The following is a 17,474-nucleotide window of genomic DNA, read 5'->3' as shown; positions in this document are numbered from 1 at the left end:
AATTTACACAGGCACAAAATTTAAGAGAGAACTTTTATAAAATGTTTTATAGATGGCATTTAGATCCTAAAAAATTAGCATGTATGTATCCAAATTTTCAGCCTAAATGTTGGAGGTGTGGTTGTGATGATGCAACGTATTATCATATATGGTGGACTTGTAAAAAGGTTAAAGCTTTTTGGATTAAAATTTGGTGGAATATGCAGAAGATATTTAAGAAAAAGATAAGGTTTTCTCCACAGTTATTTTTGTTGGGTATTATTACAGATTGTACTGTGATAGAGACTAAATTGATGTTGCATTTAATAACGGCAGCAAGACTTTTGGTATCGCAATATTGGAAGAAGGAGGAACTGCCTCCTATAGAAGAATGGACTTTGAAAGTTTCAAACTTGGCAGAAATGGCAAAAATCTCAGCATATTTGAAAGAACAATCGCAATAGAGATATATACTGGAGTGGAGAAGATGGATTGATTATATACAGAATAAATATGGGACTAAAAAGTTTCATTTAGCATATGAATGAGTATTAGTATAATTATTATTAGAATTATAAGACGTGTTATTATTTAGTTATGTTTAAGGGAGTTAAAGTGCGATAGGATTTGAAGTTTAATTATAGTTATTTAGCATATTTTAGTTTAAGTTTGTTAAAGGCAATACCCTGTATTCAGCTCTGGGAAGTCGGGGGGAGGGGGAGGGAGGGGAATTGGGGTTATGTTTTAAATGTATTGGATAATGTATGTTATGTTTATGTTTAAAAATGTATTGTAAAACTTTAAAACTCTTTAATAAAAAAAACTGATTTGGTCAAGTATCTGAACCGTAGGAGCCAGTTTGGAAGCAATCCCTAATAGACAGGTTCATGGAAGATAAGGTTACTATTAATTATGAATAAACTGTCTCCAGTAATCAGAGACAAATAACTTTCATGGCAGTTGCTGAAGAACTCAAAAAGAATGACATTGTTTCCACAGATATCTTGTTGCCCATTTGTGAAAAGAATACAGGTAGTCCTCAACCACAATTGAGCCCAAAAATTATGCTGCTAAGTGAGAAATTTATTGAGTTTTGCCCCATTTTATGACTTTTCTTGCCATATTTGTTAAGTGAGTCACTGCAGTTGTTAAATTAGTAACAGGGTTGCTAAGTGAATCTAGTTTCCTCATTGACTTTGCTTGTCAGAAGGTCGCAAAGGGGGATCACATGACATCTGGGCACTGCAACCGTCATAAATGTGAGCAGGTTGTCAAGCATTTGAATGTAAATCACGTGACTATGGGGATGCTGCAACAGTCTTAAATGTGAAAAATGGTTATAAGTCACTTTGTTCAGTGCACTTGTAACTTCAAACAGTCACTAAACAAACTGTTGTAAGTCAAGGACTATCTGTATTGGTCTTTATGAACCGATGGTCTAATGCAGACATGTCAAACACAAGGCCCGGGGGCCGGATCCGGCCCGCGAAGTGGTTTCATGCGGCCCGCGAAGCCATCCTGGAAACAGTGAGGGAACGGCCCCCACTGCCTTGGCCCTGGCCCAGAGACCTTCAGATCTGTCCCACTCCTGCCCAGGCCCCCATAGACACCCTTGATGCGAACGATGTAGAGCTGGCCACGCCCACCCAGTAGGCCATACGCACTCTAGCCATGCCCACCCAGTAGGCCACGCCCATCCTGGCCATACCTACCCGGCCCCCTGAGGGCAACCGCAATGCTGATGTGGCCCTCAATGAAATTGAGTTTGACACCCCTGGTCTAATGCAATAAATTCTGTGTACTGAAGAGAAAACAACATACACTGTGTGTGTATTAGGCAAGTGAGTATTTTGACCATATCATCATTGTCATGCATATTTTCCATCTCGAAGCTGTAATGAACTTGAATGCTTAGTGGAATGCTTTCTGAATTTAAGAAGTTAAAAATATCTTATTGTCAGGATACAAAATGTTTGTTTACTCTTAATCCCTTCTCAAGTTGTACCTTAAAAAAATATAGTTTCTGAAGTGAAGTCACTTTCCATCATATTTTCAATAAATAATACATATTTAATATCCCTAGCCCTGCAGTCTCGAACTCTGCCGTCAATTTCAGCTATTAACTCACTTTCATCAGATCCCGGTGATGTTCTAGTACACTGCAGGTGGTCTGCCAGGTATCCTGATAACATTCCCAGGGGTCCACCCTATGATGAAGAAGCAAGAAAAAATTGATTTGGCAATCACAAATAACAATTACAACTAAAGTATCAATATATACTATTTAATTGCAAACTTTTATTTAAACCATTTCATCTGAAAGGATGGTATCATTACACTGTTTGCTGACTTCAATATTTCCAAAAATAATATAAAAGGAAGAGATACCGGAGCTAGGAACATCTTGAAATATGTCATAGAATTTACACCAGTTCTGCCAATTTAAAGTTAAGATGATGAGTATTTTTCATAATGGACTTGTCATCTGATTGCAGGATAGTCTACTTGTTCTTTGGCAAAACCTTGCTCAGATCAACTGGAAAATGCTGTCATTTCTTCTTTATCAAACATGACAGAAAATGTAGTAATAAATTGTTGTTTATTACAGCAACAATCCTGTCATGCTTGCAGTCTTTGGAGCAAACTAACTGTACCAGAGTTTTTCCAATATACTTACGGTCATGCAGTGTTATCATCAAGCTGCCTTTTCTCCTGGGCATTTAGATTATTCTCTCTAATAGCAAATATTGGGGTCGACTTTATCTTGAACAAATCTAGTTTCTGACTCAGGCCTTCGTATCAAGATTTGAGATGGGAAGAGGGAGGAATGTGGAAAACAGATGTGTCACGTTAACCCAAGCAAAAATGAAGGAAAGGTCCAGTACAGGAGTGCTTGCACTGAAATATGTATGGGAGTTGGTTGTAAAAAAAAGATTATGGCTGCACAGGGTACATGTTAACATCTCCCTTACTTGTTAGATTTATATCCCACCTTACTTCAGGAGCTCAAGATGGTATGCCTAGGAGGAAGAAGCCTTAACTTCCCCACAACATCCAGTGAGCTTTGTTGGCTGAGGGTGGACCCTTTTGATTACAGGTAGTCCTTGGCTCACAACATTCATTTAGTGATCACTCGAAGTTACAGTGGCACTGAAAGAATGTGACTTATTTATTTATTTATTTATTTTATTGGATTTGTATACCGCCCTATTCCCGTAGGACTCATGACTGCTTTTCACACTTATGACCACTGCAGCATGGTCATGTCATCAAAATTCAGATGCTTGGCAACTGACTCATATTAGATGGTTGCAGAGTCCCAGGTCATGTGATCACCTTTTGTGACCTTCCAGCAAGCAAAGTCAATGGGGAAGCCAGTTTCACTTAACAACTGTGTTACTAACTTAACAATTGCAGTGATTCCCTTAACAGCTGTGGCAAATAAGGTCGTAAAATGAGGCAAAAGTCACTTATCAAATGTCTCACTTAGCAACAGAAAGTTTGGGCTCAATTGTGGTCATATGTCAAGGACTATTTGTATAAGAAAGAAAAAGGGGGGAAAGGGGGCTGCTTTAATGTTACAGGAAATGATTCCGAGAAGATGGTGTGATGGCATTCATGCATGAAACAAAGGAAGAACACTAAGGAATACATAGTACGAAGGGAACAATCCCCTAAACATAGATGGGCTCAACTATGATCATAAGTTGAGGACTACCTGATTTATGATAGACTGAAATATGGAATGAATACGACTACCTCATATACCACACTATGTACAAACAGTATGTTAAGTGGTCATAATATTAGCATATTATCTCAATATGAGTGACAACTCTAGTAAGAATGGGTTAATACAGATGGATTTGGATACTGACAAACTATATAGCTCACTCTGGCATGATGGGATGCCGAATACTAGTACGTTTCCAGAGGAATAATATTCCTAGAAAATACATATTTAAAAGGTTGTAAGAAGAAATCAAAGGCGATAAGAAGTATGGTGGGTGGAATTTGTCTGCTTTATACAAAATTCGACCAAACAAGGAACAGTTATGCTAGAAAGGAACACACTATCCTGATATTCTGTATTTGTTTGTTTTACAGCATTTCTTAGCTTAAAGGAGCTGTGGGAACTGAAATCCTACATTACTGATTAAAACCTGACCCCCATTTGGCTCTACATTTTATCAGGATCTTATTGAATCAAGCCTATTAGATAGGTGGTTTGTTGGGTTCCTATCCATCTCCATATTGTACAGTTTTGAAATACTGACGCCTCATTCACCAATTGAATCCTGTGCAGGAAGTACAGCAGCCAATTTCTCACATTTGGACAAGTCAGCGAGTATACTGTGAAAATATGCCCAAACTCCCAGGTTCACCAGCATCAGCCTGATTCTTTTTTTTTTAAGCATCAAAATTTGATAGGCTGAGCTGGCAGTACCAGCTCTTAATTGAATACTTGATGAACTGCTAAATTGAGCTGTTTCTCAAATATGTTCTTAGCAGCCAATTTTTTTCTTATGTTCTCCATCTTAGGTTCTCAGAGATGTGAAGTTGCTAATTAAAACACTTTTGCTAACAATGTTGCTAACTGCTCATTCATGCAAAAAAAGGCTATTCAAGATAACTATGGTGGGGAGGGGTTAAGGAGTTAATCTAAGGTTGATTTACTTAATAAAACATCAGCCTCATGACTCCAAAAGAATACAATTAGACCAAGCCTGAAATACCTGCAAATCTTGCTACTGAAATAGGCCATAAGTTCCCAGGGGCATATTAAATGAAAGGCCTGTTTGCTAACAGCACAAAACATTTTCAAAAATTTGATCAGCCTACAGACTTCATACAGCTCCAAAACCTTTGAAAAATAGATCAAATTTAGACAGCACAAATTTCAGGTTAAATTTTACACTTGCTTCCTATGAGAGGAATGCCTATAGATGTAGACGTTGTATTGATAAATATAATAAAATATGAGAATCATTTATGCCAAATATAGAAGGTAAAAAAGCATGCTATTCATCTATATTATAACATATCTTACTTTCTAATTTTCCACTGTATTTTTTCACTTATTTTTTTAAGTACTTATGTATTTTTTGATGTACATACCTTGTTTCCCCAAAAATAAGATGCACCCAAAAAATAAGCCCTAGCCTGATTTTTTGGGTCTAATACAAATTCTACCCCAAAAATAAGCACAAGGGGGTGGGGGTGGCCAGCACAAGCAGTGGAGAGCACGTGGGGGCTGACAGTGTCCAGCAGCATCAGCAGCCCACTGGCCTCTTGGCACAGCACAGGTAAGTGGGAGTGTGGAGGCGGGGGGGGGGGGAGGCAGGTGATATGGATGCACTGTGCACTTTTCGCCCAGAGGGAGACTGGAAGTTTTGTCTGCTTGCAAATGGGGTGCTTAGAAACTGAGCAATTTGCTCCGTCTCCAAGCGCCACATTTTCAAGCAGACAAAACTTCCAGTCTCCAGCATTTCTCCATCCAGTGTTGAGCGCCTATGGGGCGTTTGGAAATGGAGTGCTCTGGAAAAAAATAAGACATCCCTGAAAGTAAGACCTATTGCTCTTTTGGAGGCAAAAAATGGTATAAGACCGGGTTTTATTTTCAGGGAAACACAGTATCTCTGTTTTGTTCTTTTTCTTTTTTCTGTTATTTTAAAAGCAATAAATTTTTTATAAAAAATAGTTGCTGCCATCTGATCATACTTAGGGCTGACAAACCACAGATCCTACTATAGACCTAAATGAATGCTTTCACATATATTCTAGTTTGGCTGTCTCAAATCTGACCCAAAGCAACAAGTTACTGATATACCCATCAGTAACTTCTTGCTTTGAGAAGTTTCTGTGAGGGGTTATTCCCAGTAAAATCAATGTGCACTTGAAAAAAACAAACCCTGTTCTTGCAAGAGTGGTTGGTACAAACATTTTGAAAACTTGGAAAACCTTCAGAGATGTTGACTTCAATTCCCAGAATTTGCATGACCATTGATAAACATTCATGACGTTGAAGACCATACCTGTGGAGGCTGCCCAAGCTGCTGAAGGTATACTTCATTTCATTTCAAATGTATGTATCCACTCAATTAAGAACAATTATAAAGAAAAGGAAACTTCCGCATCTCCATCAGGTTTTAAAGACTGAAAAGCAGTGTCTTCTTGTTGCATCTGGCATTTTAGTTTGCAAACCTGCTGCATCTTAGCATTTCATAAGAGAGAACTATGTTCTGAATCAGAAAACCATGGATCCCGGACCCCGAGCCAGGGACATCTGCTGGAGGATCAGAAGGTCAAGACAGCTGCATAATCAAAATGCTGCCCCTTTTTATATTTGTAATATAAGCAACACCTGTAAAATGAGGGGGTGGAGCTTTGATTGGACAGTTGTAGCCATCATCTGGACATTTTTTTAAGACACTGCTGATGTCCCTGCCATGAAGCAGTTTATTCTGAGTGCCACACAAATAAAAGAGCTCAAGCCACTGCAGAGAATATGAGTGATGAGATGTGCTATTATACCTTATCCAATCAGAACTCTGAACAGCCAGCTGACACATTGCCAGGCGATGCCGGCTGGAAACCAAACCCTATAAAGAAACAGATGTCAGAATTAATGAAGGGAGATTCTGTATTATTAGACCTTTTTAAAGGTTAAATTTAAGAATAACTGCTTATTAGGCTTCAGAGTCCAATTCGAACTCATTTATTGTGATATTTGCTGGGTAAACTTAATGCTCCTCAGTTCTCTAATTCAGAGATGAGCAGTGCCAAACAATCGTCAGACACTGTTGGAGGTACTTCAGACTGGAACTGTCACAAATCACATTGCTAACTTTCAGCAGCAGACTACCAAGAATGGATGCATATTTTTGCCAATTATTGGTAGGAAAAACTAGAACAAAATACAGGTACAATGCAGGATAAAAAACTGCCTTACTCTTCAAATGAATCCCCCAAAGTCCCAATCTTGCCATGCAATCATTTTAGCAGATTTTGCTGCTCCAAATAATTTTTGAAAAACAGTCCCTAGATACTTAAAAGTTTCCCATTTGTACTCTAGCCTTACATTTAAATATTTTTCCTTCCTATCTGCTTTTAGATTTTCAGTGTTACTTATAAGCTACCTAATCTAAAATCAACTAACTATAGGGTGGTCAAACATCAGAGAAAAATTTGGGCATCTGCATTTTTAATAAATATGTAGGAAGGGAATTTCAGGTGGCAAAGCTTGTCTTTTAAGGGCAGAAAAAAATAAAGGATGTTACCATCTGATTAGCCTGTTCTTTACAACAATACCAAATTACAAAACAAAAATTGAAATGAGACACTTTTCTTAAAAATCAGAAGAAATGTATCATGACAAATTAATGAAGAAAGAAAATCATTTAACCCATTAAACCAAACTTGCCACTTTTATTCTATAGATTGCTTACACTAGTTGCCTTCTCCAACTAGTGCATGTCCTACCTGAAAAAGGTAAACATTTTAATTAAGAGTTTCAGCAACAAATGTCACTCTTGTTCATCTTAGGTGCCTAGTATTCATTCCCCACAGTTTTGATTGTGAACAAGGAAGAAAAGAAAAAAAGAATACACCCACCTGTTTTCCATATGAGTCATGTACCGGTGAGACTATTCCACCAATGACAATGAATCTTCCTGTCTTGTGTAGATAATCTCGAGCTCTTTCTAGTGAAAAAAAGACAGGAAAGAAGAGAGGCACAAATTACTGTAATACTTAAACTCTGATCACATGAAAAAGACTGCAAAATGAATAGAAATGTGTTGCTGTTTAGGACAGTCAGTCCTTCCTAAATAGTTTTCAGTCACCATAAGAGAGCCATTGACCCCAATGTGCATGTAAAATTAGCAATTCAAGTTATTGGTTATTAACTACCTTCTTCAGCATAGATAGAACATCCATATTGGTTCCTTAGAGTAGAACATCCATATGATAATTTAGTTAAATGGAATTTCTTTCCTCTGAAAGTTTACACTAGCTAGCACACAGTATAAGGCCTTGGGTACAAACCTGACAGAGTTTCCAAAAGTTGTTGCCAAATTAGAATATTTAAGGTAATAGAGAAATGATTGAATACATGCATTCCTGCAGCCTGCTCATGAGGAACAGCTTTCTGGGCTGCAAGCAGGCAATCACAATTTTTTTCTTTTTTCTAGAGAGTCTATGGTGGCCAGAATTTGCTGTCTGGCCACCAATCTCCACCATAATGCTGTCTACACAACTTCAGGCACATCAAGTTTATCATTAAGTTTTTGTGATCTGCTTGTGAATTGGATGCTGGGAGGAATTTCAGTCAAGATCATAAGCTTAATGCAGCCTATATGGGCATAATGCTTGCACAAGCCTAATTTCTTAACCATTATCAGATGTAGCTAATTTACAGCTAAAGAGCAACAGGAAAAAAATTCCACTTGGTGAGTTAGTATTCTTTCTGGATTACAAAGACTTTAAAACCTTTTGACAAAAAGCTTAAAAAGGAATCAATCCAGGAAAGTTTAAAATGGATAAAGGAAATAGTTATTTTGAAAGATTACTTTTTATGAAAGTGCTTTTGAATAACTTTGAATTAAAAGAAACAAGCAAATTAGACTTTTATGGAAATATTTTTGTTTACTATTAAAGAGGGCAGACAATTGATGTACCCCACTCACGCTAGTGCTGTCCTGGGTGTCGCAGGGATTGTAGCCCCACCCTGAGCATTGTGTGGGCACTAGCCATGCCCCGAGCATTGTGGAGGTGTTAGCCCCACCCTGAGTGTCACGTGGAAGCTAGGCCTGCCCTGAGTGTCACGTGGGAGCTAGGCCTGCCCCCAGTGTCGCACATGCACTTGCGCCACCCCCATTTGCATCATACGCATATGCATCCCCATGCCTCCCCCTTCCTTCCTTTCCATCCAAGCTGCCAACCTAAAAAGTTTGGGGACCTCTGCTCTACTAAACAAAAGATAAAAATAATATAAGCCAGACTCTAATATGAGTGTAACTATGGAGATGCTGACTGTGATGCTGCCTGTAACTATGGAGTGCAACGAGATCAAAATATTAAGGGCACAGGAAAACAAAACAGAAAAAATAGGGATGGAGAAGCTTGTCTTTTTTTTGAGACACTTGTGCTTTTAAATTATAAATTATAATTATGACAATGACCAGAAGGGCAGCAAAAATGGAGGAAAGGAGAGAATCATTAGACTATCTGCAGACAGATAGCAGCAGAGGTTTCAGTTATGTTTGGTCAAGAAACTGAAAGAAATTCTTAAAAAAAAATAAAGAAAATTGGAGGAGATTCAAATAAGGGTATCAGATAAGACTACACAAAAACTTCAACAAATGCAACAGGAAACTGAAAGCGATAATATTGAAGTAGGCAGCTACAAAAATTGCAGCCAAAATTTTTATTTTTGTTTCAAATGATACCTATACTTAAAAAAGAATCATATTTGGAGGAATGGCAGAAAGGTATTAATAAATTTGTTTGGGCAGGGAAAAGACCAAGAGTTAAATTTAAGATAATGCAAGACATACGTGAAAGAGGTGGTCTTAAAATGCCCAATTTTAAATTATATTATGAGGCTGCTGCTTTATCATCAATTAGTGATTGGTTTAATTTAACACAACGGAGATTATTGAGGGTTATGATTTGTTATTTGGTTGGCATGCATATTTATTGTATGATAAGAAGGTGGATAATGTTTTTAAGACACATATATTAAGGTATGCTCTGTTGTGAGTTTGGAAAAAATATCGACATAAGTTAAATTATAAAATACCAATTTGGGCAATACCTAAACATGCAATAGAAAATATAAATGTGGGATTTAAACATGATGTGATTACATACAAAGAAATTCTAAGGATAGAAAGGAATGTATGGCAATTAAAGCCATATAATATTTTAAAAGAAGGAAAGATAGTACAAACTTGGTTCCAGTATGGGCAGTTACAAGCAAGATGGAAAGAAGATCAGAAAGTTGGTATTTTGATAACTGATGGAAATTTGGTAAAACAAATTAGAGATCAAGGTCAAGCACATATAAGAAGGATATATAATGCACTGATAGAAATTGACTCAGAAATGGAACTTGTTAAAGATTGTATGATAAAGTGGGCCCAGAACTTTCAGGAGGTTATAACAATGGATACTTGGGAAAAGATTTAGGTCAGAAAATGTAAAATTTACACAGGCTCAAAATTTAAGAGAGAATTTTTATAAAATGTTTTATAGATTGCATTTAGATCCTAAAAAATTAGCAAGTATGTATCTGAACTGCCAGCCCAAATGTTGGAGGTGTGGTTGTGAGGATGCAACGTATTATCATATATGGTGGACTTCTAAAAAAGTTAAAGCTTTTTGGATTAAAGTTTGGTGGAATATGCAAAAGATATTTAAGAAAAAGATAAGGTTTTCTCCACGGTTATTTCTGTTGGGTATTATTACAGATTGTACTGTCATAGATACTAAATTGATGTTGAATTTAATTATGGCAGCAAGACTTTTAGTAGCGCAATATTGGAAGAAGGAGGAACTGCCTACTATAGAAGAGTGGACTTTGAAAGTTTCAAACCTGGCGGAAATGGCAAAGATTTCAGCATATTTGAAAGAACAATCGCAACAGAGATACATTGTGGAATGGAGAAGATGGATCGAATATATTCAGAATAAATATGGGACTAAAAAGTTTCATCTAGCATTTGAATAAGTATTAGTTTTATATGATGTATTATTAGTTATTCATTATTTGTTAGTAATTTAGTTATGTTTAAGGGGAGTTAAAGTGTGATAGAATTTAATGTGTTTTTTTAGTTTGTTAGCATATTTTAGCTTAAGTGTGTAAAGTTTATACCCTGTATTCAGCTCTGGGAAGTTGGGGGGGGAGGGTAAGGGAGGGTAAGGGGGAGGGGAGGGAGGGAGTTTATGTTTTTAAAAATGTATCTTAAAACTTTTCAATAAAAAAAAGAAAGAAAAGCCACTGCAAATTCCTGGACAAGAGTCGCACAGCGTTAAGAGCAGAGTGGCAGGAAGATATTTAAGATGAGGAAGGGAGAAAAACATGCAAGAAATACAGTGGGCGAGAGGCCACCCTCTGCGAGGAATGAAGAAAGGCACCATCCCCTGAAGGAGAACAGCAAATGGCCCTCGCCCACTTCAGTCACCCGGCTCTGTGGGCTCCGGAGGAGGGGACGCCGCAAGCAGCATGAGAGTCCATGTTACTTGTGCTATGCTGCCCAGCCCCCAGCTTGCCCAGTTTTGGCAGGCAGCAGCACACTCTCCTTACCATGTAGAGAGACTGGGCTGGGCAAGGCAAAGCTGGCAAGAAGCGGAACCTGCCTGGGTGCGCACACAGGAGGCAGCGAGTGCATGGGGCCTGGCATCCTGGGTGACTGTTTTGCCCTGCAGGCTGATCGTGTTCTGAGCGCTTCCCTTTCACTGTTTTTCACTGCCACCTGTGTGCATGCCTGGCATGGATGGCTGCCACAAAGTTGTAGATCGGCTCCTGGCTGACCTGTTTGATCTCCTGTGCTCTCTCCCCCCACTCTTCCTTCTTTTCTCTTCGGTGCAGCTCCAGCTGACTCCTCCTCCCAAGGTTGCATCTTTTATTTTCCTCTCCCTCTCCCGCCAAAACTGCCTCCTTTTATAGCCTCTCCTGTCTCTGCCCTCCTCCTCCTTTCTCTTCCAGGTGAGCCAAAAATGCTGATCCTGGGGCCTTTGTCTCACCCCAGCAGCCCTGCAGCTCCTGAGGACTCTCTCATGGCAAGTCCTGAGCTTTGACTCATTCCCTCCCCCTGATACACTTGGCTAGGCTGTGCACTGTCGCGTACCACCTGCCAGGTGCCAATGTACCACTGGTGGTACATGTACCACTGGTTGAAAAGCCCTAGCCTATAATGATATCCTGTTTCAGAAAAAACATATTTTGAAAATGGATGTACCATTAAATAGTGGCAGAAAGATATATCTAACTTTGTGTGTCAGTGGGAAAAAATGACAAGGTCATTATAAGATGTTACAAGATGGAAAAAGGAGGATTGGGCTTACCAGATTTAAATCTGTATTTTACAGCTTGCTGTTTGGTTTGGATAAAAGAGTGGGTGTTGCTGAGATATAGAAAGCTTTGGAGTAAGAGGGATATGACCTGAGATTTGGGTGGCATGGATATTTATGGTCCAACCAAATTACAAGTAATTTGGATTTTAAAACTTATTAGATGTGCCGTATTGAGAATAGATACAGACCCAAAGGAAGGGATGCAGTGGCTCAGTGGGTTAGGATGCTGAGCTTGTCGATCAGAAGGTCGGCAGTTTGGCAGGTCGAATCCCGAGTGCCGCGTAACAGAGTGAGCGCCTGTAACCCGTCCCAGCTTCTGCCAACCTAGCAGTTCGAAAGCACGTAAAAATACAAGTAGAAAAATAGGGACCACTACGGTGGGAAGGTAACAGCGTTCCGTGAGCCTTTGGCGTCTAGTCATGCCGGCCACATGACCACGGAGACATCCTCAGACAAACGCTGGCTCTTTGGCTTTGAAACGGAGATGAGCACTGGCCCCTAGAGTTGGAAATGACTAGCACGCATGTGCGGGGGAACCTTTACCATTACCTTTTTACAGACCCAAAAGTGTTTTGGGGTCTAAAAACACCTTTGTGGTTCTCATTGGAAAAATTCTATAGACAGGAAATAATAGGGAAACATAAATGGCTAACTTATTCTAAGAGGCTAAACATTTTTGCAAGGGAAGCATAAAATAAAATCGAGAAGAATTAGGAGAGGGAGAGGGATATAGATGTCAATGGTTCTCTTATTTACAATTATTAGAAACAGACTAATATATAATTGCTGTAGACAAAGGAATTTATGATTTGGAACACTGTAAGACTAACTTTAAAATAAAATTCTATATAAGTGATAACATATAATTGCTAAAATATATAAAATTTAATTGAAATTTGAAACAAGAACAAATGTAAGAATATAATAAGATGGGCTAAAATGGTTATAATAAATGGAACACTGCAAAACTATGCAGTTGAAAGGGTTGGAATTTACACTATGTTATAATCTTAAAGAAAGCTTATAAAATGATGCAACATTGGTGCATGTCATCAGAGAAATTGTCTAGAACAGGGGTGTCAAACTCAATTTCATTGAGGGCCGCATCAGCATTACGGTTGCCCCCAAGGGGCCGGGTGGGTATGGCCAGGGTGGGTGTGGCCTACTGGGTGGGCGTGGCTAGAGTGCGTATGTCCTACTGGGTGGGTGTGGCCAGCTCTACATCGTTCGCATCAAGGGTGCCTATGGGGGCCTGGGCAGGAGTGGGACAGATCTGGGGGTCTCTGGCAGGAGGAGGGTCTCTGGGCCATGGCCAAGGCAGAGGGGGCTGTTCCCTCACTGTTTCCAGGATGGCTTCACGGGCCGCATGAAACCACTTCGCGGGCCGGATCCGGCCCCTAGGCCTTGTGTTTGACATGTCTGGTCTAGAATGTTTTAAATAAATTTTTATACAAAAATGATTAAATGTATGACAATAATGACTAATTGCATTTTGTTATATTTTCACTATTATAAAATTTAAATGTAAATTGAACCGAATCAGATTTGTTTGGTGTGTTCCAAGAAGTTTGTTTGGTACCACCTTTTGTAGAGTGAAGCCCGCTCTATATGTGGACTTTAAGTACCTCATCCCTATTTCTTTAGTATCTTTTTTGAATTCTATATATCATTCAAAGAATATTCCAAAATTTGTAAAATATATTATGGGAGTAGCAATTTCATTATAGATTCCTTAATTAATGTTCCCTAATGTATAATCAAAATTTCCTACTTAGCGTCAGAAAAAACCTGACCGTTATATACGTGAAGGTCAATATTTTGTGCCACAACATGTATCCCAAAGAACCATCTTTGCCATTTTATGAGCCTCAATTTAGCTCAAGTTTCTTTCTTTTTAATCTTTTTATTACTATGAATAATTTAATGTACATCTACATATGTGACCATTGTACCTTTGACCCTAATTTCAGAGAATAAATATCTTAAAATACGCTGGCCTTAAAACAGATTCATGGAGAACCTATGCTCTTTTGGAGTTGGAAGAAGTAGAAAAGAAATTGGGGGTCACTATTACATATTCATGCTTACAGTGGGAGCTGGAATGGAATCAATTATTTTAGTTCAACTAGTAGAGCTGCTCTGCTTCCCATCTCTTCTACTATTGCAATTGATAAATCAGTTGAAGAAACAAGAAGCCGCCTAGATCTGGCTTATTAGCTAAGACAATGCTGTAGTCTTTCCCATTTTTTCTTTCTATCAGGGTGTTATTCAACTATGCACAACTATCCAGTGCAAAGGATTCCAGGGTCTGTCAAGACAGTGGTTCTTTCAACAAATAATATTTTAAATGTGTGCTATGCATAAATTAAATGGCTACTGAATGATTTCTTATTCAGTGGAGTTGCTACAGCTGGCATTACCATGCTGTAACCATTGTTGCATTGACTTTTCTATTAGCTCAATTACAATACTGCCTAAGGCTAAGCATACTATTATATTGTTAAAAGGGAAGGAAAACTACTCATCGGTCCACAAAAACTACTTTAATTCTACTAACACAGTATGCGTAGCCTGCTAGTGAATGTAGGCTTATGGCTACAATACTACTTCCTAGATTTTAAAACATATGATGAACAGAAAGCAGCAATAGAAAACAGTAACTTTCAAACCACGCTATTGAAAGGACAAGAGTAATTAAAACTTGTCCAAATAAGAGTGATGTCAGATTAAGGCTAGCCAACCAGCATGGTCTCAACAATAGGAGTTTTATGTGTGTTGCAAGCCACATCACCAATTAAAGGATCACTATGAATGAAACATATAATTCTTTAATTAAGTGGATGGAAATTGTTTTCATTAAAATACAGTAAACTCTTGATATAACAAAGCTCAGTTTAGGTATAAGACAAAATTTATTCTGTATTATGAATGCATAAACTTCCATTCACTAATTAGTAAACATGGGATTCTAATAGACACCTCTTTCCCCAATTTGTTTATTAAATTGAAGGTTTAATGGTGATTATTTTAAAAACAATCAATTACCAAACAAAGCAAATACAATGATATAACCTTTCCAGAGGCCTATGTAGGATCTTGTGAAATGAGGAAATAGGCTAAGTCTATCTTTCCCCCATATATTTCTCAAGTTATGCCATTTTTCTAAGCTATTCTGGTCTAAAAACCTGACTGGTAACTTTTCTTATTTCAAACAGATATTCAAAGGTCTGTGTCTCATATATAAGTTAAGAAATGGAAGTCCCAAATATATCACAAAATGATCTGAGTGTATGGTTAGTTATCAGTTCCTATGGGCTTCTCATTTGTATTTATTTACTTCAAAGTCTCTTTCACCTTGACAATGTGGTTCCTGCTGCTTTAAATGAATAGCTGCATTTAGAAGGCTCAGACCACATTTTTCAAAGTGTGATACAGTTCTTAGACTCTGTTCTCATTTATCTCTAACACAGTCCTTTCAATATTATTTTTAATTAACTCCTCAATGTCTGAAAGCCACATGGAATACAGCAGAACTACTTGTAATGTTCATTTTCCCAGGAGTTGCCCAATTTTACCAAATATGTAGGACTACAAGGGATTGACACAGAAATGACCAAAACTTCCAAGTGAACTACACTGTACTGTAGATGCTACCCATTCAAAGAAAAAAACTCATTGTGACTTATTTTATGTAAAAATGGCAAAACATCTATGTGAATCACATTCTACTACAATTCCAGCCAAAGATACATAGATGTTGAACATGGCATTGAATATTTACCTCTGAGCTATTTAAACTGATCAGGCTCACCAATCATGTTGGATTCAAAAGCTTTGAATGGGTAAACAAATAGAACAGTGCCAAGAACCATATTCCACTACCTACTCTGGCCAAAGATCCATATAATCTGAAAACAGATTGGAACAGAAATAGCAACTGACCAAGGAAGACTTGACTAGGGCTTGATGCAAACAACAACACGTTACAACTTATTCTCTATAAAAGTAACATGGCTCTGACTATTGAACAATCGAAGTTGAACAAAGAAAATTTGATGTTTTTGAATCAGGGTGAGAGAGATTGTTTGAGAATACCATGGACCACAAAAAAAAACAAATCGCCTAATATTAGATAAAACAAGATAGCTCACTGGGCACACTAATAAGAAAACTAAAGCTTAGATGAGAGCCAGTTTGGTGTGGTGGTTAAGGCATCAGGTTAGAAACTGGAAGAGTAGGATTTCTAGTCCCATCTTAGGCACATAACCAGCTGGTCTTTGAACTAGTCACACTCTCTTAGTCCTAGGAAGGAGGCAATGGCAAACCAGTTCTAAAGACTGTCCAGGCAGTCTCTGAGAATTGCATATGATTGAATAGAAGGAAAAAAACCCTTAAGATATTTTGGATATATACACAGTAATATGTAAGTCCAGTCTATTGAATGTATCTTTCAGGGCAATTGAAAAAGAGGCCAACAGAAGGCAGCAACTACCATGAATAATCCAAGCACGAGCTGAAGCAAATCCTGGCATATTTTTCTTTTTCTACTTGTCCTGAATTTCTGTAAAGGGCATATTACCTTTGTCTAATGAAAAGTTGCCCCTACAGCTGTGCTGCCACTATGTGGTGAAATCCTCTGGAACTTTTGCCAATAATGTGTTTGTGCTAAGAAAAATTTTTACTATATGTTTTCACACTCCTCTAATAAGGAACAACCTGATTCTGCATATAAAAATGTGCAGTTTTGATTTACCATTACATCTAGTAAATCTTCCATTACTTTGATTCGTGATCTCCTCTTGAAGTTCAGACACATGTTCTTCAGGCATTTTTCTCAGCTTTATAAAATATATAAGCTAATCTGAAGAATGTTAATCAGCTGGAAACTGTGTCAAGGTCTTACATTCAAATATAATGTTCCAATAAAAGATAATTTTTAAGTCCATATAACTTTGTTCATATATGTCTTTTTGACAGACTATCCAAGGAAAAAACAAAACAGGGCAATTTCATTCACATTTACTTTTCACTAGAATGCCTCAAGAAATGAGATTTATTTTGTCTAATACATTTCTGGAAATGCTTGACTTTCCTTTACACATTCCTTTTTCTCCCTGCCCCCTCCTACCCAAGATCCATATGTCGCAGCTTGTCTCAATAAATTTTCTCAATTTCCAATCAAAAGAATCAGATAATCTCACTCTCCAATTTCCCCAGGAATGTTAGAAAATCTTCTTCACTCTCATTGTTCAACTGCTGAAGAATATTATTGTCGCAAACTTTCTGATCAACTTTCCATCCACTCCATACAAATTTTGCATAATTTGTATGATTTGAGGCTAAGACATACCTTCGGGCTCTATAGTATAGGTAAAAGCAGCTTCTCTCTGTGTGACCCTTTCAAACAGGGATGGGGA

At 38.0% G+C, this 17,474-nt stretch overlaps 1 protein-coding gene across 1 annotated transcript in view; it reads right to left on the bottom strand.

The window, feature by feature from the left end:
* Positions 1–17,474, bottom strand: part of NMNAT2 (nicotinamide nucleotide adenylyltransferase 2) — a 113,267-nt gene that overhangs the window by 26,488 nt on the left and 69,305 nt on the right. Inside the window, exons 2-4 of the mRNA XM_081323238.1 lie at positions 7,594–7,682; positions 6,514–6,581; positions 2,108–2,186 (exon numbers count right to left, since the gene is read on the bottom strand). Of these exons, the coding sequence (XP_081179364.1) occupies positions 2,108–2,186; positions 6,514–6,581; positions 7,594–7,682 (236 nt within the window). The remainder of the gene's footprint in view (positions 1–2,107; positions 2,187–6,513; positions 6,582–7,593; positions 7,683–17,474) is intronic.

Source organism: Vipera berus, assembly GCF_964194415.1.
Source record: "Vipera berus genome assembly, chromosome: 3".
In the NCBI taxonomy this organism is placed as follows: Eukaryota; Metazoa; Chordata; class Lepidosauria; order Squamata; family Viperidae; genus Vipera; species Vipera berus.
The sequence above is the reverse complement of the archived record's forward strand: the minus strand, read 5'-3'. Positions and strand labels throughout refer to the sequence as shown.